Genomic DNA, 21,313 nt, shown 5'->3' with positions numbered 1-21,313 from the left:
TTAATCACCAATATCGCATATCGCGAGTTTTCCTCATATCGTGCAGCCCTAGTTGGAACTATCTGTCTCCTCAATTTGTCATCAATTTTCCTCTTCCGGCCACGTCCAGGGAGGCTGGCTACTGTCCCGTCAGTCTTAAATTTCTGAATAATATGTGCCACTGTGGTCACAGGAACTTCTAGCTGCTTAGAGATGGCTTTATAGCAAAAAAATGATAAGAAAAAATTATTTACGCCCTTTAAAGAAAAGAGTATTCTAAACTTAAAAGAAATACTGAAAATTATAAACCTAAAACTATTAAGAAATGAAGAATTGTCTTGGTAACAGCTGCTGTTTAAATTCAGAACTTTAGTTTTCTGAGTTGAGCTTAGTTTGTCATGGGGGTGGAGCTTTGAGCCCCATTGACAACTGGGACATGATTGGGATCAAGAGATAGAAGTTATTGTGTCGTCATTTCCAAAACGGCGTCTGATGTTTGAGCCGCCTGTCATCCCTCCTCTGATGTGACCACACTTTGGAAGAGCATCATCGAAGGAGGGATGACACAAGAGGCGCCAAAAACAGACTGTATTGGAGCAGAAATGACGTCCCCATAATCTCTATCCCTTGTCAATTATGTCTCGGTAGCCAATAGGTTCAAAGCCCTTCAAATATTTATATTTGATTAATTAATTTTAATTTAATTAATTAATTAAATTAATTAATTTTTAAATGTTTTATTTTTCAGGTTTAAAACCGTTTTCAAATGTTCTATTTTGTTTTTCAAATTTACAATCTGAATTTTTCATTTACTTTAAGCTCATCCTGATTTGACAGAGTCTCAATATTTAAACGTGTAGCGGCAATGAAGAGTGCCACATTTCACTCAAGTGAAAGCTTTATCACAGAGCATGCAGACATTTCAATGATGGGTCAGGAGGCAAAAGGAGTGCAGAGTACAAAAGCTCATTATACAGCTCTCTGTCAGCAGCTTCCCTTTCTCTCTTCATTCTCTTCTTTAGCCTCCACCTTCTACGGTTATTAATAATGTTGACAGTAAATCTGATTAAATACAAACAAGTCCAGTGTTGGAGTCCACAGCCAAGCTCTGAAGGAATAAAAAAAACACATCTTGCCATAATCATTTATGTCATGCAAGCGATATCGTTTTCTCATTTTAAAATATAAATATGTCACAATAATTCATGAGGTCGAAGCATTCCACTGGAGTATATGACCTCTACTTATTAGCCATAGATAAGCTTTAAAGATTTATATATTGTAAGAGTATTTTTTAAATTCAGCTTGACAATTGAAAAACTTTTTATTTTTTATTTTTAAAAAGAATCAGACTGTGTTTAGACCTCAATTGTGCATACCTTTAACTTCACGGACAACTCTTTTTAAAATAAACCATTTTAGGTAAAAATGTAATAATTTTAGATTCTATATCAGAATGTTGTTTGGTTTTTTTTACACATTTGTCCACAGTATTTTCAGGTTTAAAATCATCAATAAAATAGAGCAGTGTCAATGACACAACTGTAACAAAAGAAAATATGCAACACTTTTCGGCTTGCTAACTGAACAAAAACTTGTATTTATTTATTTATTTGTCATTGGGATGAGCTTTAAGCTTATTTTGTGAAAACCAAGAGGAGGTCTACTCGCCTACATCTTACGCAAAACCCAGTTCTTCACGTTTTTCTGCAATCTGTCACAAGCACACCAAAACGTATTGCATTCTGCAGATCTAGCAATTAAAGAGTTTTAAGAAAAAGATGATTATTTGCAGTGCCACACTTACTTCCCAGACAATAATGGCAATCAAATTGAACAAAGGGAGGCTGCATTACGTTTTATTGTGAGAAAAAGGAATTGAATAACAAAACAGCAGAGCATGAAAATGATAGAGAGCTTATCAAGTAGTCTAGATACAGTGGAAACAAGGCAGCATTACTTCTCCAAGGGCGTATTCAGACTGGAAAAGTGCGTTTGTCAAGATTGAGTCCACTTAATTTGGTGTGGATTGAGTCCTGAATCTTGTGTTTGGTCTGTATTCAACTGCCATCAACAGGACTATTCTGTTCCAAACCAAAGCTTGTAAACAAAACCACTTGACTAAAGATCTCTTCAGTCACTGGCCAGGAATTATGAGGACGGGGCAAAGCCACAAGAGAAAAAATAACAGAAGTCTTAAGCTTTACAATCCTTGTCTGAATAGTTCACTTATTCAAACATCATATTTCACTGACCAATTCTGAACGTCAATATCAACATCAGGTACAACCTTTTTTACTGCTACTTTGGTACGGTGGAGGTGGAACTGCTGGAAGGCAGTTATACTGAAGACGAGAGGGCTATGAAGGTACGCTGATACGTGTTTATGGTATATAGATTGTCTGGAAAACAATGTGAGAAGCTGTTAAGTTTCCTTTTGTCATGGTTGCTACGTTTCTACTCTGTTTACATCCCCGCAATGCCTGGCTACAGTGGCTGCTTTGGTCCAGTTGTTCTACTCCAATCACGGAGCCTATTTAAGCAGAGGAAACTTTCCAATTGGAAATGAACTAAGACCACCTTAAAAGAAGGGTAAGAGAGCGGATGGTTGCTGGTCCTGGATCAGGTTCTGCTTGAGAGTATTCAGACTGAAAATTCATTCTTGGTTATCGGGGGAAACTAACTCTGGTTCACTTTAAGCGAACCAAATGTGTCCAGTTTAAATACACCTTAACAGAAAAACTACACATGCACATTCCAAATGTATCTGACCCCTTTTGTCAAAAATTAAAATAAAAATGTTTCTGCCATTAGTTTTAAATAAATACTTGTTTATTTGTATATTTTCTTTTTTCTATTTCTTTTTTTTCTACTTGATGTGGGAAACATTTATGCAACAAATAAGTTATAAATTTCTCTTTTATAAACAAACTGTAAATGTGGCGTAACGCATCATTCATTGGTTACAAACACAGGCCTCTTCTTCCTTGCCAATGCGCAGATCCCCACGCAGCCCCGAGGTATCTAACCCTAATAATAAACAAATATCCATTTGTTAACACAGATACATCGTTCCATTAGGAGCTTTTGATTCCATTATTGCCATAAAATATCAATGTCTCATATCAAATTATTCCAGCCATTCATCAAAGGCGCCTTGTAAAACTGAATTAAGAACCACTTCCATGTAAAGCTTGTGCCTTTGTCCTCTGGTGAACGAATGACACATGTAAGGAATACCAGACTTGAGTACATGAGTGTCTTTAGGCTGCACAGAATACTTGAATTACTTTCTGATGCAAACGCCCAGTGGGGTGTGTGGTTCTGAGTTTAGTTTTTTTCTTCAAACAAAGACATTCCCTTAAGGAAAGTTGCATTATGTCTTACCCCTTTCATTTTTTAGAAGATAAATTATTCTGAATGCCTACAAGAAAACTCGGCTATAACTCCACAGGCCTTGAAGCTTTTCACAAAGTATAGCAGGTCTTCATATAGTTACAGAGGTGTTGACACGCTGTGTTTGCATGATGCAAGAACACATTTCATTTGTGGATGAAAGCTTCCTCACAGCAACATGCTTCTGTTGCTGCTCGCATCCTCATCCTGTGTCAACAGCTTCAACCACAAAGGTAAGTAGACATTTTTGACAGAAGTTCAAGGGAGAAATTTCCACAGATCAAAGAATCCGCTCAGATAGATTCCTTTTTGTCCCCTTTGTCAATTGTTGTCAAATCTAGCCAATTCGGGCAACTTATGGAAACAAACAGGGTAAAAAAGTACAAAATATCTCTTTGAGAAAGGAGGTGTGATTGACCCTGATGATAGTAGTTATATGTTTGAGCTTAAATTTACCAACTACTGATTTCAATACTAAATAAGAAAAATAAATGTAAAAAAAAATAGGTTAACCCTTTACTGACCACCACAACAGCAGAACTATTCATTCTGAGTTGCAAAATCCATAAGTCATCCCCTCTGTACTGTTGCCTCTTTTCTTTCTGATGTGTGAAATAAAAATAAAACTCCAGGAAATCACATTGCATGATTTCTAACTAATTTATTTACATGATGGGGCAGACAAAGAATTAAAGAATTCTGCCGCGAAGCTTGCAACAACCGTTCTGGGTCCTTCGAATAGTGATGACGTCACATAATGTGATTGGCTGACGTATCAGATAGTGATTGGTCTGGACAAATTACCATACTACCATAGAACAAGATATTATGCGGTCCGTTGTAAACAAACAGAGCTCTGACATGGAGTGAGATTATCTTCTAAATGTGCTTTTATTATTATTATTAAGTGCATTTGCAGCCGAACAAACTGCATTCCGAACCCTTCTCCGGACCACATGCTATAACAAAGTACCGTCCCTGCCTGCTAATACAAAGCTACGAGACTCCAGCTGCTCTACTCAGAGGCACGGTTTGCTTGTGTGGAGCAGCAGGTTCATTCTAACAGCCACAGATCTTTTTAAAAAGTGGGTTGTGGCAAAATCTCTCTATAAACACTACAAAGAATAATGTCAGACACAACTTATGAGAGAAAAGAACTTTGGGTTACAAAAGGAAACCTGAAATGAAAATATGTAGAACCCGATCAGATTTCCACGCTATGTAGTTTGTCCAAGTGGGGTTGCCATAGTGTGACGTTATCCTCAGTCGAAAGGACCCCAAACGGTTATTGCAGGCCAAATGGTTACGGTACCTACACCAGCTACTGTTGGGCAGAGGCCAGGTACACCCTGGACAGGTTGCAAGTCTGTCGCAGGACAAACAATCACTCTACACATACTCACACATGCACACTTAGAGACACTTTAGAGTAGCCAATTAACCTATGAAGCATGTTTTTGGGCTGTGGGAGGAAGCCAGAGTGCCTGGAGAAAACCCACGCATGCACAGGGAGAACATGCAATCTCCACACAGAAAGGTCCCAGCTGGGATTTGAACCAGGGCCTGCTTGATGTTAGGCTCTATGCAAGACTTCATCTCATGGGGTAGAAATGATTTTGAGAACGCTGAGAAAACTGCCTAGAACTGGTCAATGATCTAAAGACAACTGGGAGCACAGTATCAAAGGTTACTATTAGTAGCACATGACGTCGTAGATTCTTTTAATTTAAAAGCTGAGTCATATTGTAGTGGCGGTCATGTGCACGTTGGGTCTAAAGGCAGCAAGGGATTGTGGGATGCGGCCAAAATAGGGCTGAGCATGGGTGTTTCTTTTTGTTACACCATGAGTTACGGGTCTAAGAGCACAAATCAGGTCCATGCTGTTTGGCTGCTTGTGGATGTGTCAAAATAATGGGCTTGATATTGGAAAAGAAATTATGTATTCAACCGCTCTCACTGCCTCCTCCTCTCTGAGACTGTTCAGGGTTGAGCAGTGTATGGATAATGGATACTTCTCCAGTGCAGTTGGTTGGTTTATGGCTCAGATGACTGACAACTTGAACCATCTGCTTACCAGAGTAAGTGTCTGTTTGTTACATTAAACTTGCATCAAGTCAGATACTGTATTCCCCCTGTCTCACGCTTACCTTTTCTGCTCGAGCGCCCCTAGCGGCCGTCAAAAGAAATGCATAAATTAGCCGCATCCTTGAATAAGGCGCAGGGTTGAAAGCGTGTGTCAAAAGTAGTGGCCTATAATCCGGAAATTACGGTACCTGGACTTAGGATCCGTACATTGAAACCTTGAATGATACCCTCATGCGGCTACAGTAACCTTTAGCACCTGGGAGTTCCAAGAAGTCTCCCATCCAAAGACTAACCAAGCCCAACCCTACTTAGCGGCCACGATCACATAAGATCAGGGGTTAAATCCTACAGAGCATCTATAACTAACCCTTTTAATCCTAGAGTTCTGACAATTCTACTCCATCAGTGGTTCTTTCCTAGCACTTTAACCTTCCACCCTCAGAGGGACAATGAAGAGTCCAGGAGGAAGCAGGCATGAAGACATCACACACATGCGGCTCAAAGAAAACAAACCTCAAGCTCATGGGCCAAATCAATATTAAATACAGCTTTAGGGGCGCTCTGAGATCAATGCACTGAGCTCAACCAGATATAAAAAGCCTTCACTCTGCAAGGACGTATTGCTTTCTGTACTCATGCAGCTAGCCTGCAGATGCAGAAAGCCTTATTTGCTTTAAGTTTAACGAACCACTTCAGCTGTTTATCCTCCACTTCTAAATATTTATGATTCACCGTTCATCCTGTTTACTTAAATTAGTATTAAAAGAGCCATTATGTAGTACAACCACCATTACAACTGTCTGTTTGCTTGAGTAGGACAAATAAACTCGACAGACAACTGCATTTAACATTAAACAGTCATTAGTGTCACAGAAGCCTAACTAACATTTGAACCATGCTTTACTTAGGGTGTTTAAGCTTTCTGTTCACTCTAGAAAAAGAAAAGAAAAAGTTTTTGATGTAATTCAGCTAATACCAAGTATTTTTGCTGCAGGGCATTTCAGAGAAAACACCTCAGGGGGAGACACGTTCTTCTCAGTTCCTTCCAAACATCTCCCCATGTTTACACATCAAATCAGCCAGGCTTCATTTATACAGCACATTTTCTGTTCTCTCCCACATACTCTTGACTTCATCTCATCATTGATTGCCTTGCCTTAATCTCTGGTTTTTATAGAGTGAGTGTTGGATAGTATCTGCTGGGATAAACAAACCAGTTAGATTTCTTTAAACTGAAATAGTTTTTGACGTAAGGCATTAAATGCAAACTGAGCTTGAAGTGGTTATCACGTCTGTGTCCTGCTTGGTGCCCGTGTGGTTTTGAGGCCACTAAGGTGCTGCAGAATAACATGCATCTTCTGGTAAAAAAAAAAAAAAAAACTATTGAAGGATGGTGTCAGAAAGATTAAGAAATTGATCTCAAACAGAGGTTTAAATCCTAAATCTGATCATCTTTATATTGTGGAGTAGCAACACATAAACAGTTCCATGACCTGTCCCTTAACCTTTCACTTTACTTTATTCGAAAATAGGAAATAGGTTTTATTGGCAACTTTTTCACTCACTTATTATTAACTCCAAAAATGGAAGGTTGGTGTTTGTGAACCAGTTTCTCTTACAGAATAAGAAAAGGTTGCTATGATATATAGTATTTCAATGCCACACTATTTATGATGGAAAAAAGATTTTTTTATTTTGCTTTTGTTTTATCTTGTCCCAGACTATATGAAGAATGTGTCATATCTAGTAAATAAACAGAAAACAGCCTTTTAACAATTTAAAGAATTACGTCTGTAAGATGTAATTTCACACAGAATAGATATTTTAAGAAATTAAAAAACATTTCATTGTCCCCACAAAAAACTGAAAGAAAGGAACCATGAAAATAATAAAATGATAAATTAAAGAAAAGGCGGTCAGATTTGAGATACATCAGCTGGAGGAAATGGTTTTTATAGAGAACATAGGATGGTTAATACTGCTTAAACACAAGAAAACAAGGTTTAATAGGGGTGAAGACAAGCAGTCATGAGGAGTGTGGATTAGCAAAGAGGTGCTGGCATTCCTTCTTTTGCTTCACTAGGAGAAAACTGATCTAACTTTTGATAAAATGTGGCTGCATGAAAAGACTGAAGGTGGGAGAGTCCTTAAATTTACAGAAATACATGAATGTTTAACTTATGTGAAACATCCGTGAGATAAATCCGATAAAAATGTGGGTTTTGTCAAAGCCAGCAAGCCTATGAAAATCACAATAGGCAGAATCTGATCTAAAAATGAAAATAAAAAGAGAAGCGGTTGTAAGAGCAGATATGAACCTGTCTCCTCAAGATTTACCTTTTTCATTTATTGGTTTCAATTAGATTTCCATTTTAAAATAATTGACCTAAAATGAAAAAAAAAAACAGAATTTAATAGACACTGTAATCAGTTTGAAACTTTATCAGGAAAATGGCTTGATTACTGACTATTAATCATGAAAAATAAAACAAATCATAACTGCCAATATTTAAAAATATAAAAAGTTTAGTTTTCTCCTAAATTTTAGATGGCATTAAAATAAGAGCCTGAAGGAAACACTGCTCCTTGTAGTAGACATAGGATCTGAGTTGTGCTCTCAATCATCCGCCGCCCTGGAGATGTATAAAACTAGGGAAGTACCTGGGAACACTTAATTATTCCGGCAACATTACTGCAAATGGAGAAAAAAAGCCCAAACAACATCATTATCTGTAGCCTGGAGTTTATGAGCAGGTGTGAAATAGTAGCCGTGTGAATTGGCAAAACAAAAATGAAGACGAAGGGGCACAATGAGGGAGGAAGAAGAGAAGCAGGACACCTTGAACAGAGAGGCTCCATCAAACTGTCTTGGCTCTCCCTGCCAAGAAAGCAATCCAGCCGGTGCTCATTAGCAGCTGGAGTTTCATTTCCCTAACATGGAGGCTCTTTAATGAACCCTCAAAAATGAGAACATGCATCCTGCTACTCCATTTGAGTTCAGAGGTACAAGGTGATGTGACCCCCTGAAGCAACTTTAGCTACTTTATTGCACATTCCAATGTCAAAACCACAAAAATGTCCGTTGTTGCTCACATAGATGGGAGAACTAAATTAAGGTGAGATTACTAAGAAGATGAAAAGGTAATAGCCATCATATTTGACTAACATCTCAGTTTGACATCCATATGCTAACCATTCTGTATTTTAGATTATTCTGTTTTAGATGGAATTTCATTAATGATGTAAGCATCGGAGGACAAGACTTTTATCGTTCAAGTCAATCAAGAGTTGGAGACACTGCTGCAGGATCTTGTTCTGCAACATTCCCACAGCAGCACTACACATAGATAAACAAACAAACAAACAAACAAAAAGAAACAGAGACCATAGTCCCAATTCTAGTGGGGTGAAAAATATCAAGTCGAAAAAGAAAAGAAAAAAAGGAAAAACTAATGACTGAAAAATGACTGAAAAAACATGCTGTTTATTTTATAAGTTTTAGTTGATATTTTTTCTACATGTAAAGATGATAAACAAGCTAACTTTAAAAAAAACTTTAGTTAATTGATGGCATAAAGCATCAAATAAATGAATCACAATAGCAAATCACAATATAGAATAGCATATCATGATAAAAGTATCTAAGTAAATACCTAAAAAAAATACTCCTTTAGATCTATCCATTGTCCCTCAGTCTTTGTTTTTCTGTCGTTATGGCTGTGGCAGCATTATTTTTATTTATTTATTTAACTTCTATACTGGCTTTTTTATTTCTTTGTTAGAGTTGGGCATTGCTGTCTTTTGTAGATCTTTTTGTGTCAATTTGTGTTGATTGTTTTTAGGTGTGGTGCTGAACAATCGGACCCGCTGATTGGACCAGAGCTGAGTCTTTAAACCTCAGTGTGGTTTAGTGTAGTGTTTGTGTTGTGGCCCGCTTAACTCAGTTAAAAACAAAAAAAAAGTTTTAAATGATTTTATTTTTAATACTAAAGAAATGATTTTAAAAAATGTTGGTGTCAAAATTAATCAATACGACTTCTAAAAAAAACCTTAAAAGTAAAAACTATTAATAGTGTTTGACGTCTGTTAACCATAAATGCAAACACAGTCCACCTGTGTTTTGCAATTTTTAAAGCTGAACATGTCAGCGGTGGAACCACACGGCACATCCTTTCAGGGATTTGACATCTTTGTTCAACCTGTTGCCAGACACAGATGTAATTAGTTCAATTCAACCATGTTTCATTAATCCATTAAAGGATGTACAGTTGTGATCTGAACACGAGCTGCTCAACAGTTGGCTGTTTCTATTATTCAGTCTTTCAGCCCAGGATGATGGCAGGGAAGGTAAGCATTCATGTTACCAAAAAAAAACAAAAGCTAGTTTGTAGTCAACAACTTTGTACAATAATTGAGTTGTGTGGAGTTTTTTCTCCTCCCAAATGAATGAAAAGTGCAATCTAAAGGTACAGAGGGTGAGGCCGGCTGCATTTGTAGCTGAATGTCCGAAAACTTCTGACAAACAGTAAAATCAATTCACATCTGAACAGCATTTCATCCAGTCAAGATATACATTTGCAGGTTAAATTTGTTAAATAAACAAGCTTTAACACTGGGTGAGGAAAAAATGAATAATGGCTGATATGTGGATCAACTTTATTCCCCAACACTTTAAATGTAATCATTCACGGATTTGGCAGCCCTTTTCTTAATCTTATTAAATCATTCATCACCTATTAATTCTGCCTTTTTACTAAAGAAAGTGCCGTAAAATATTCATTAGTGTGTATTATTATCTCAGTAGGTCTTCAGCTACATTTAACTGCCCTCAGCAACATTTGTTCAAGCAGCCACTTTCAATGAAAAGTCAATATAAGTGCGTGTGAATGCACGTTTCGGGTTTCTGTGACCAAACCTCTCATGTTCATGTTTAGCCACGAAAGCCTCAACCATCTTTGTGGGGCTATAGGTACAAAACATGCAGCCATTGAACGCACGTTGAAAGTTAAACCAGGTTGAACTTTGATCAATCAGGGACTCGGATTTGGTAGTGACGTTTGGATGGCGTCCTTTTTAATTCAGGAAAGTGCCAACCGTTTGAAATGTTATCATGGAGGGGAAAGTAATTATTGCTGTAATTATATGACACCAAATCTTTCATATATCTGAACATAGCTGTGTAAAAAAAAGCCTGGAGCAGGATTAGCAAGATTTCGCAACCATTCTTCCAACTGTAGGTGGTGGACATGCACTACTAAACGGCAGAAACAGAAAGCAAAGAAGAAGCCCCTCCCTGTTTGTCCAGTGTGAACACTATGGGCTAAATGCCCGTTCAAGAATGTGGCTTTAGCATGTCCTTAAATGAGCGTCACATGCCTGGTGTGTCCATAGCGTTACATGTCATTCACGTAATTAATGAGACTGGTTTTCCACCTCTTACAAACATATTTTTGCTGGGTTGAATACAACAATTTAGACTATAAGAATTCTAAATAGTTCTCATCTGTATAATCCCCAGTGGCAAAATTATTGTAAATAGGTCAAACATCATTTCCATTTCACTGCAATAGTTTAAAAATGATACTCCAAATGACCCTCGTCGACGTAGGAGGCAAACATCAAACATAAAAGGGCTCATCTGACTGATCAAAAACGTAAACGGGTCCTTCCGATTGGTTAAATGCATAAAGGGATTTATTTCATTTGTTCAATATTTCAAGCTGCCATGAGTTTAAGGTAATCATTTATTGCGATTTTTGCGGTATGCATATTGCACAGCTTGATTTCGCGATAACGATAAATTTGCGATATATTGTGCAGGCCCAATATATATATATATATATATATAGAGAGAGAGGGAGAGAGAGAGAGAGAGAGAGAGAAGAGAGAGAGAGAGAGAGAGAGAGAGAGAGAGAAGAGAGAGAGAGAGAGAGAGAGAGAGAGAGAGAGAGAGAGAGAGAGAGAGAGAGAGAGAGAGAGAGAGAGAGAGAGAGAGAGAGAGAGAGAGAGAGAGAGAGAGAGAGAGAGAGAGAGAGAGAGAGAGAGAGAGAGAGAGAGAGAGAGAGAGAGAGAGAGAGAGAGAGAGAGAGAGAGAGAGAGAGAGAGAGAGAGAGAGAGAGAGAGAGAGAGAGAGAGAGAGAGAGAGAGAGAGAGAGAGAGAGAGAGAGAGAGAGAGAGAGAGAGAGAGAGAGACAAACTTTCAAATACTAAATTGATTCCTCTGAAGACACAAATGGCAAATGTTTGCTCTCAAATCTATTTGGAGATGCAAAACAGGGGATCTTCAGGGGATCTGAAGACAGACAACTGTGAAGGACTGGTGGTTTAGTGAAGATTGACACAAACCGAGCTCTGGAGCTGCAGCTGAAACAATTCTGTCCACCTGACTATTACAAACACACTCATGCAAAACGGACAAATAAAAGACTGCCGGTGCATAAACAGGATTATATTTCACTGGACCTGGAGACAAGACACCAGATCCAGCCTCAAAAAAATGTAATATAAAGAAAGACTTTTGCTCAAAATTATTTTTCTTTACTTACCCTAAAGCCCAGCCGGATATTACACAACACAGCATGACAGTCTACAGCCCAAAAGAAAAACAAATGATGTTCCAGTGCAAATTTCTAACATCCAAATGAAACAAAGAAACAAAAAAAAGGTCTAAAACTCTAAATATTTTGGACATATTAGTTTCTCTGCAGCCGATTCCCCTGGTGATAAATGTGGCACATTTTTGACATTTACTGAGAGGCATCCTTCAGCACACCCACAGGCAAGTCCTCCATAAATCCATGCCCTAAATGTCACACACTTTAATGCTGTAACACTCTGCAGCCCACATTTGTATGGCACCCTTATCAACGCTCCATTGTGACGTCAACTTTAACGCAAAGGCAGAGTGTCGGAGAGACGTTGAGTTCTGCCCCAACAGTTGCTGAAGGAGGAAAGTTTCCTCAGCATTTACTAGTGTAAGATTGTTTCTGCAAAGCCAGTAACACATCCCAATAATATTTAATAGTGTTTCTGGAAAGGACTGCTGAGAAACAAAGAAGTCACCCACCACCAATGGGCATACATTGTCGCATCATTTCCACAATAGTATTAAACACCAAAGCTTTGTTTTCACTGAAAGCTTACATTTTTCTGACATTCTTCAATAAATGGAAGATCTAATCTTTAAAACCTCTGCCCTAAATCAGTCATTCATCCATTTAATGGGCAACAGACACTCCAGGCTGAAATGAAAACTAAAACAACTGATGCCGAATCAATTCACCATGTAAACACTAGTTGGTTTGTTAATCAAATCAGTGTCTGTACAGTGTTCCCTCATTTATCACGGGAGTTACATTCTAAAAATAACTTGCAACAGGTGAGTAGGATAACTGATGTTTAAACCCCTTTATGCTGCATGTCACTAATTCGGAAAGTACCATTATATTCAGGACTCCTCTTAGTTTGGCATCCACTTGAATGGAAAAAAACCCACTGAAGAATAATTTTTTATATAATTGGAAATAAATTCAGGCATGAAGAGTTTAAGGATGTAAAACTCCTCACTACACACTTTATACACTTTTTTCAAACAGGTATGGACAGTTTCACACTTTTCTCTCTTGTTAAAACTCTCCAAGTTCAATCTAAAATCTATCATGAAAACAAAGATCTGCTGACGATCGAAGAGTTATGAAAATGTGGCAAACTGAACACATTCTGTCACAGCAGACACTGCACAGAGTGAGATTAATTGACAATGTCAGCAGTCAGGATGCAGAACACCGTACCATGTTTACAAAGAAACATGCAAAAATTAAATGAAAAAAAATCTGTAAAACGTCAAAACAGTGTAACGTGAACTGCAATATAGCGAAGGAACACTGTACTGCAGTGAAAAAGAACATACATTTACAATAGAAGTCAAATTCTGTGGCTTCGAAAAACTTTTATTTAGAGGTATTATCAAGACAATTTATAATTTGTTATTTTAATATGTTTGACATTACATTTTTTCTAAAACGGCTTTATCTATAATAAGCATTATTGGGCGTGTTCCAACTGATGACAAGTCCCATTGTCTGGCCCTTTAATCCATTTTTTGAAAGGTACTCCATGAGTCTTGCAACAAACTGACAACCTGTTCAGGGTGGACACCGACTTTGCCCAACAGTAACTGGGTTGGCTCCAAAAGAGTTTCAGCAGGTCCTGAGAGTTGATGGATGGACGGACGGACGGACAGATGGCAACTTGATTAAAAAACTAATCTGAAATGAGCTCAATCCAAACCATGGTTCAAGTTCCCATCCCCTACTTATCTACGATCTGAACAAATAATACCACAAAAAATGCATGTCTGCAGCTTTCCTTGTCAGGATGGTTAAGTTTCCATCTGCCATCAAAGTAGTAGTACATTTAAATTGCATGCCAATATTCTGAAATAATGTTTTACTAACCATTTGATTTTGATTTGCATCAATTATTGATTTTTTGCAATGTAGAATATTCTACTAGGACAAAAAAACTGCATCAGTAGGTGAGGCCAACCCCATCAGCAGGGTTTAATTTACTTCAGCTCTCATCATAAAATTCTCAATGAAACCCAAAGAAAGAGATGGCTCATTCTTTCAGTTCCTTTTTAGTTAACCTTCTCTTGCTCACTAAATAACTATGCTGCTGTTCCTCCTGAGTGACACACAAGCTTTTATTGAACAACAGAACCCTAATGATAAAGCTGTTTGACCTTATAACAACTTGAATATTTCTTTAAGCTTTTAAAGGCTTCTTCAATATTTGAGACAAAGGAAACAATCCTACAGGATGGAGTCAGAGACAACTGTCTGAAGTGGTTTACGTGAAGAACAAATGCATTTCATTAAGAAGTTGCAGCTTAGTGCCTCCTTAAATGTACTGTTACTTCCTCATTGTCATGAATTTACACATCTTTGTTGTAGAAACTGGACAGCAGTGACACAACAGAGATTAAATCAGCAGACATTTTCCATGTGTTTTCATGTGGAATTGTGAACTAATTGGTTAAAGTTTATAAAGTATTCCGATGTTGCTTTCATTTCAGAAAATCTAAATTAAGTGTAATTTTGAACAGATGTACAGAAGTACACCAGGCAACGCTCTATAAAGATTGTTTTTGTCAAACATCTGCCTATATTTACATTTTAAAAAGTCATTTAAATTGAGCACTTTGTAAGGGGTATCAGTATGCATAACTTTTACATTTATTGTTGCAGTTTAGTTTAAAAAATATATCATTTTGTTGATTTAACTAAACCAGTAAAAAATACCTACAAACAGGTTTCATTTAGGTGAAAGATTAAGGTGATTGTTCACGTCTATAAAAGAATGGATGGATCTGAGAAAACAACAGTAAACTTCAAAAAAGGGCAAAAGTCCATAAAGAGTGGAAGACAGCCTGTTTCCATTATCTCCGGTTTTTCCAACATTCCCAAATGTTTCCCTTTATTAGATACGCTGCTCCATTTTCTGTTGTCTTAGTCTTGGTACAAAAACACGATGAATTAAATGGAAGATCAGTGAACATGTTTTACAGATGGTTCTGAATGCAAAAGTTGGCTTTTATGATTTCAATGACTTCAGTCCAGCTGCTTTGAAAGTCGTATGATCAGCCGTTGCCGTAGTTTCCTTTCTCCTTCTTAGGCCAAACAACGATCGGCACAACAGCCAGTGAAATAAGTAACAGAAATCAAGATTGTATCTTGCCTGCCAGATCAAAGTTTGAGTTCTTCTCAGTAATAAAATCAATCAAAAGTTCTAAACATTCACACAATGACAACAAAAAAAGAATGAGACGGCTGAATGAGATCGTATGACACGAGTCATTTGGTCTAAAGTCATTAAAGACCGAGCAAAAAAATCGTTTTAACCACCACGGACAGAGTTATAGAATGTCGTTTTATAAGACTGGAAAAATGTTTTTGAGGTTTTGACTATTTCCTAATAGTTTTCGTCATCCAGCTGCAGCTCATATTATACTTCTGATAAATTAGAATCAGGAGGGTTCAAACAGCTGATCCATACACGGGGAAGTCCCGCATCGTTCGCGGCCACTTTTTGTCAGTTCCTTAAAGGCCCACTCCAAATACCCTTTGATCTATTGTAAAGGGGTTCCCAGCGTTCTTTTAATTAAGATTATGGCATTTTTTGCCTAAATCCAAAAACCTGGATGTCAGGTGTCGAGATCGTTCTCGCACACCTGCCAGAGGTTCTAGTCACTCGCACCTGTTCTGCATCCAATTAGACTGCCTTTGTTAGTCCATTACGCTCTCCAGCCTTTGTCGGTTTGTCTGCTTTATCTCTATGGAAGAAACCATCGACCTATGCTGGTTGGAGCCTAGCCCAGCCCAGTCCAGTCCAGCCAAGTCAAGCCAAGTCAAGCCAAGCCGAACAAAGCCAAGCCAAGCAAAACCAAACCGAGCCAAGCCAACCCAACCCAAGCAAAATCAAGCAAAGCAAAGCAAGTCCAAACCAAGCTAAGTCAAGCCTCGTCTGATTCTTTCTGGATTCTACCCCTCAGTGCCATCATAGAACTTCTCTGGATCTACCTCCAGTTGCTTCTCATGAAGATCTGCACTTCACTTTTCCTCTTTCAATAATGCTCATCTTCTACCGTCTGAGTTTGGGTCCAGCTTATTCATAGCCTGACACTGGGTCGTTCTCTAGGACATAGTTTCTGCAGCGCGGCCTCTGAGTTGTGAGCAGGACTATTGGTGTGGAGTGAGCCATTTCTTCATTTCCCATCATCCCTTTGTTTAAACTCTCTCTCGTTAGCTTAGAGCCCATCTCACCCCCCAACCTAACATTACCGGTAAAACAAAAATGGCAACCAATATCAGAGCCATCCAGCCATTCAGTTTTCAGACAGATGGCAGCTCGGACATGGAAAACGGAAGACGTACATGGATCTATTTGTCTGCAAGTGGATGCATCAGAACGGAGCGGAGCAGGGAGCTTGTGGCCTGTAGATTTTAAGTAACGACTAAAAGCTTTTTCAATCAGCAGTTTTTCATCTGCTCCTGATTTGCAATTTGAATTAAGAAAAAAATACTCTGAATACAGTTTTAATATTAACTGTCTTTATACATGTCCTCCATCATGAGAAAAATGCACCAAGAACATGTTAAAAACAACAGTCTTCATCGGAGTGGGTCTTTAACCAATTAATCAAAATTTTCAAGTAGTTTTTTTGCATCAAAAAAGTCAGTGTGAATACCAGCGAGTCAAATAAGAAGCCTTTTTGCAAAAAAAAAAAGATGCAACCTGAATATTTTCCAGGGACAACTGCGGTTTCACTGAGAAGACACAGTCCTACTGTTTACACCAGCAATTTTTAAACTGCTCTTCCTCGAGCATCTTTCTTTTTGTTGTGTCAGAAAGCACAGAACAGGAAGGAGGGTTAGATTAGATCAGACTGTTTCTATAAAGGCACAGGCATGTGAATATTCCTCCTCTGCTGGGGAGGTTTGGGTGGATGGGTGGGTGGGTGGGGGGGGGGGGGGGGGGGGGTCCTGAGGAACGCTAGAAAGGACTTGAAAACAGGGGTGGGGCTTAGATTTAGAAGCATGCAATAAATTTACACACACAACACGACTTTACTGAAAGCATGTGTTCATCTAGCTTTCAAAGTTCTGCTCCAGCGTGCAAACTAGAACCCTTGCTTGCATGTTTTGAGTTTTTGTCTCATAAAACAGCTCATTATCATTGCAAGTGCAAAGCGGTCATGTGAGATACCATTGACCTAGCATAAGCAATCTGCTGGCAGCCTTGTCTGAGACGTGTTCCAGCTGAATGTCAGGCACACCCTGATGCTTTGGTGTGTCCTGTCAACAGGGCCACAGCGGGTTACTCTGGTCTATGTATATCAGCCATGTACAGTCAAAGGACACACTTCCTTTAATGTCTTCTGCTAAAGATAACGGGTTTCACATCTCCTCTCAGCCCAGTGGAAAGAATTTGAGCCTTCGTTTCTCTGCTGGAAATCAAAACAGACCTCTTTAGTAGAACTCTGCACCCCCCCCCCCACACACACACACACACACACATACAAACACAACACATGAAAGAACAGGCAGCTATGAAAAACAGAAACAAGCACATGAAGAGTTACAGAGGAATCCATGGACCTCATTGCTTTCCCGTGATTCCCTTCAATGCTTCGGTCAAACACTGCATCCACAGTGGAAAAGTGACTCCTTTGTAATCCAAACAGAGACTTTAAAGTAAACCGAAGCCCTGTTATAAGCTTGCAAAGGAGGTAAATGGGAGGAGTTCGCTTAAATCTGTAGAAAACTAAATGTACATTTATATCGAACAAAAGTTTTTAATTATACATCTTTTTTTCCAAGCAGGCACAAAAACAGAAGTTACAAAAACTTACCATTATGAGAAGATTTCTTACTGGACACTTTCCTCAGAGATGACACCACGGCATCAGACGGAACACGCGGACTCTCAACATATTTGGGCTTCCTGATCGGACCTGCCAGCGGACAGAATACACACAAAAAATGAGCGAGTGTAACTGACAGACAGACGCGCTAAAGAGGCGAGAATGGAGAGACTTCTCACATGATTAAAACCATCCAGATGGGGGCTGAAGATGACACTCAGCTGTGTCTTCGTTAGATGAGCCTGGATGCACACTGTGGCTCACAGAAAAACTCCCTTGCACACTGAAAAACGCTCCTTCCACTGATAACACTGAAAACACGAGATGCAGTCTGCATCCGGTAAAACACCACTGCACGGCTGTGGGAATGTAAACCACGGCAGGAAACCACAACAATAAGACTCTTAGCAAAATAAAAAACCCATCTAACCTTGCAGGAGCAAGAGCTGATATACCAACACTATTTCTGTGTGCCACAGTGGGGGTATGCCCTTCTAGTTTTTGCACTTACGTCATATGGAAGGATTGAGGTTCAGGTGTTCGAGGGGGGGGAATCTGGGATGGTAGTAACGTCCTCTGAAGAACAGCTTTTTTAAGTGAGGACTTCTCGGATGAGTGTGCCTCTCACAACAAGATGGATTTGAAAATCCCACAGCAACAAACGCAATGTGTCCTGAGAACATTTTGCAAGATTTTTAATTAGTTCAAACAAAACCAAAACATGTTTCTGATGGTCACAATCCTTCCTGCCTCTAGAGTTTTTTTTTTAAAAAGGTCATTTTGTGGACTACAAAAATGATTATTTAACTTTGCTTTAAAGGCAGTTATAAATACTGCAAAATGGACAGTAGTCTAAATATTAACCTGTGAATCTAAACACCTTCCTAGCAACTGGCCACATAAAGTCCTCTACCTAGAGCCCCGACACACTCGTAAACTATTTCAAATCTCCACATTCAAACATTTCCCTTTCCAACTCCAGTTACAAGGTTCAGCAGAGATGGGGAGCTGGGAAAGGTCTTCACTACGAACAGACACTCCCGCCTCATATGGTAACCAAAGGCTTTACTTTAACTTTGTACCTTTGCTGCAGTGTAAGTATGGATTTTTCAATTTAAATTTCATAGAAATGAAAGATTGGGAGAAAAATTAGGTAATCTTTAAAAATCAAAAATAAATCAGTAAAACAGAATAAGCTTTTTTTTTAAAGAGAAGCAGAGATTTTGCTTTATGAATAGCTCAAAAACCAGATTTCTAACGTAGCATGGATGCAGAAATGTTTACATGCAAGAACCTCATGTTCTGAAGGCGATATATACATAAACGAATGAAAACATGAAAAAGACTCAAATATGGATGGTCAGGGACAACCCATTTGTTCAACATATCACATGACGCCAATTAAGCTACAGAGACACTAGTTCAGGTAACTGTCAGATTCTTTGTTTCATTAAAAATAAAAGCTTATGTGCCAAATTCATGTCGAGGTGACAAACTATTAAAAAAAAGAATCCCTAGATTAAACAGTCACTGTCAGGGTTAATCATTTGCCACTTCTGAGGGATGATTCAGTCGAGAGGTAGATCGCCCACAGCAGGACTCCGACATCTGAAAGCCAGGCGAGACTCGAAGGAGTTTCTCCAGCATTTAAAATCTAATTTCAAAATTTAAAAAGGCTGCCATTACTGCTCGTGAAAAAAGTCGTGACAGCACAGACGGAGGAGCAATTGCAGTTTATTACAGCTATGAAAAGGTCACAGAAATGGAGGAGTCAAATGCATTACCCTTGAAAGACGATGAAAGGCGGCCAGACATGACATGTACACTTAAATTGATCACACCTAGCCTCCTAACACCTGGATGCAAACACATTTATATGCCTAATAACTGATGTAGAATTTCAAAAATTATGAAGTATGTGAGGGTAAAATGGTAAATAATGGAAAATTAGGCACATCATTTACACAGAGTGATCTAATTTGAGTCGCTGCTTATTAAATTCAAGTTATTGGAAGCAGCAGTACCAAAAAAAAAACCACAAAGACATAAATCCTTCGCTTCTCACCTTGAGAATATTGAGCAAGTCTGAGGTGATGTGCATTTATGGAATAAAAAAGCGAGCAGACAGAAGGTTGCAGAGAAGATGATGGAAACAGAATGTTTAAGAGTTAAGCAGCTAGCCAGCTGAGACTGCAGAGGACTCGCTGGTATTCACACTCAAGAGTCAGGTATCCATAACCAGCATGCCATCAGTCAACAGACACACACGTACACATACCTCTCACCAACAACTTACAAAGTCCAGACAAAGCCAGTGAAAGGGAGGCTTGTTCGCAGTGAGGAAGTGATCAAGGAACTTTCCCCAACATTCTTGAAGATGGACTCTGACTTTTTCACATTTCCACTCGTCAATAAGGACACTGTGTAGTCTTTGTGGAAGCAGGGAGAATGAATGCTGCTCCACAATAGCGCCATTTATGCTCCAAAATGTGCTAATGAGGCTAAAAGTACAAATGAAAATATTCAAGCACTAAAGGTTATAGATGAGAGTGCTATTCTGAACCCTGAATGACAAACCACTTTAAATCTCAGAGGGAAACGGCTCCCTTTAAATGAAAAGGGGGATAAAAACTTTGAATACATGCAGAAATGTATTTAACATAAATCTGAGAAAGTATGAGGGATTTCTGTGAATTTCAACTACAAACTCATTTAGTGGCATCATCAACAGATCATAATCATTAGTATCGGCAGGGAGTGTCATTTCTGTTTTGCATCTTTTCTGAAAGCAATAAATCTTTTATATACTAAGCGACATACTGATTTAGTTATTTGTTCTTTAGATGGTTTGATTCTTAGGCAATGTAGATCAAAAACAAGATGAAGACTGTATTTTTTTGACTATTGACTCTTGTTCTTTTATAATTTATAGGGAACCTTCTTCAAGTAGAAATGCATTGGGAAGGAATCTAGACACGTTTTTTTTTTTTTTTTTTTTTAACCACACAGAACTAAATCAAAGCCAGCAGAGAGATCTGCAGGCTCTTCTTAAGGGTCTGCCCTGCCCAGCATTGTGTGACTACCCAGAATTCTTTATCGGTCCTTTAAATTGGCACCTTTTCTTTAGTATATATTTTTCTTACAATTATGTTAGATTGTGTTCACTTAAATTAAAAAAAAAATACTATTTCGTCACTGCTTGAGGAGACAGAACGTTAATTTGTCAGTTTGTGTTAAAAAATAAAAGATGTGATAAGACATATCGCGTGGTCAAAATCTAATGAGGAATTGCATTTACAGAAAATGGTGAACTTGGTTAATGGAAGGTGCTCATCGGTTGAGTCAGAGTCCTTGCACCTTAATAAGATCTTTGACAACAGCTAACAGAAAAGCATGAGTATTTTATCAGAGCTGTGTTGTAGCAGTAAA

The 21,313-nt window shown here is 38.5% G+C and overlaps 1 protein-coding gene across 9 annotated transcripts in view; it reads right to left on the bottom strand.

Moving 5' to 3' along the window:
- The window catches only part of tanc1b (tetratricopeptide repeat, ankyrin repeat and coiled-coil containing 1b), a 110,754-nt gene that overhangs the window by 54,206 nt on the left and 35,235 nt on the right, over positions 1-21,313 (bottom strand). For 5 of the 9 annotated variants that reach the window (XM_020713038.3, XM_023950780.2, XM_078939593.1 and 2 more), the window contains one exon: positions 17,873-17,974. The exons of 3 other annotated variants lie outside the window; for them this stretch is intronic. In XM_020713038.3, the coding sequence (XP_020568697.2) occupies positions 17,873-17,974 (102 nt within the window). Of the gene's footprint in view, positions 1-17,872; positions 17,975-18,063; positions 18,193-21,313 lie in introns of those variants that run through there. One more of the 9 variants, XM_023950781.2, reaches the window with a different exon arrangement.

The sequence above is a fragment of the Oryzias latipes genome, chromosome 21 (assembly GCF_053564925.1).
Source record: "Oryzias latipes strain Hd-rR chromosome 21, Olatipes_Hd-rR_3.1".
NCBI classification, from domain to species: Eukaryota; Metazoa; Chordata; class Actinopteri; order Beloniformes; family Adrianichthyidae; genus Oryzias; species Oryzias latipes.
This window is presented reverse-complemented; position numbering and strand designations above follow the sequence as displayed.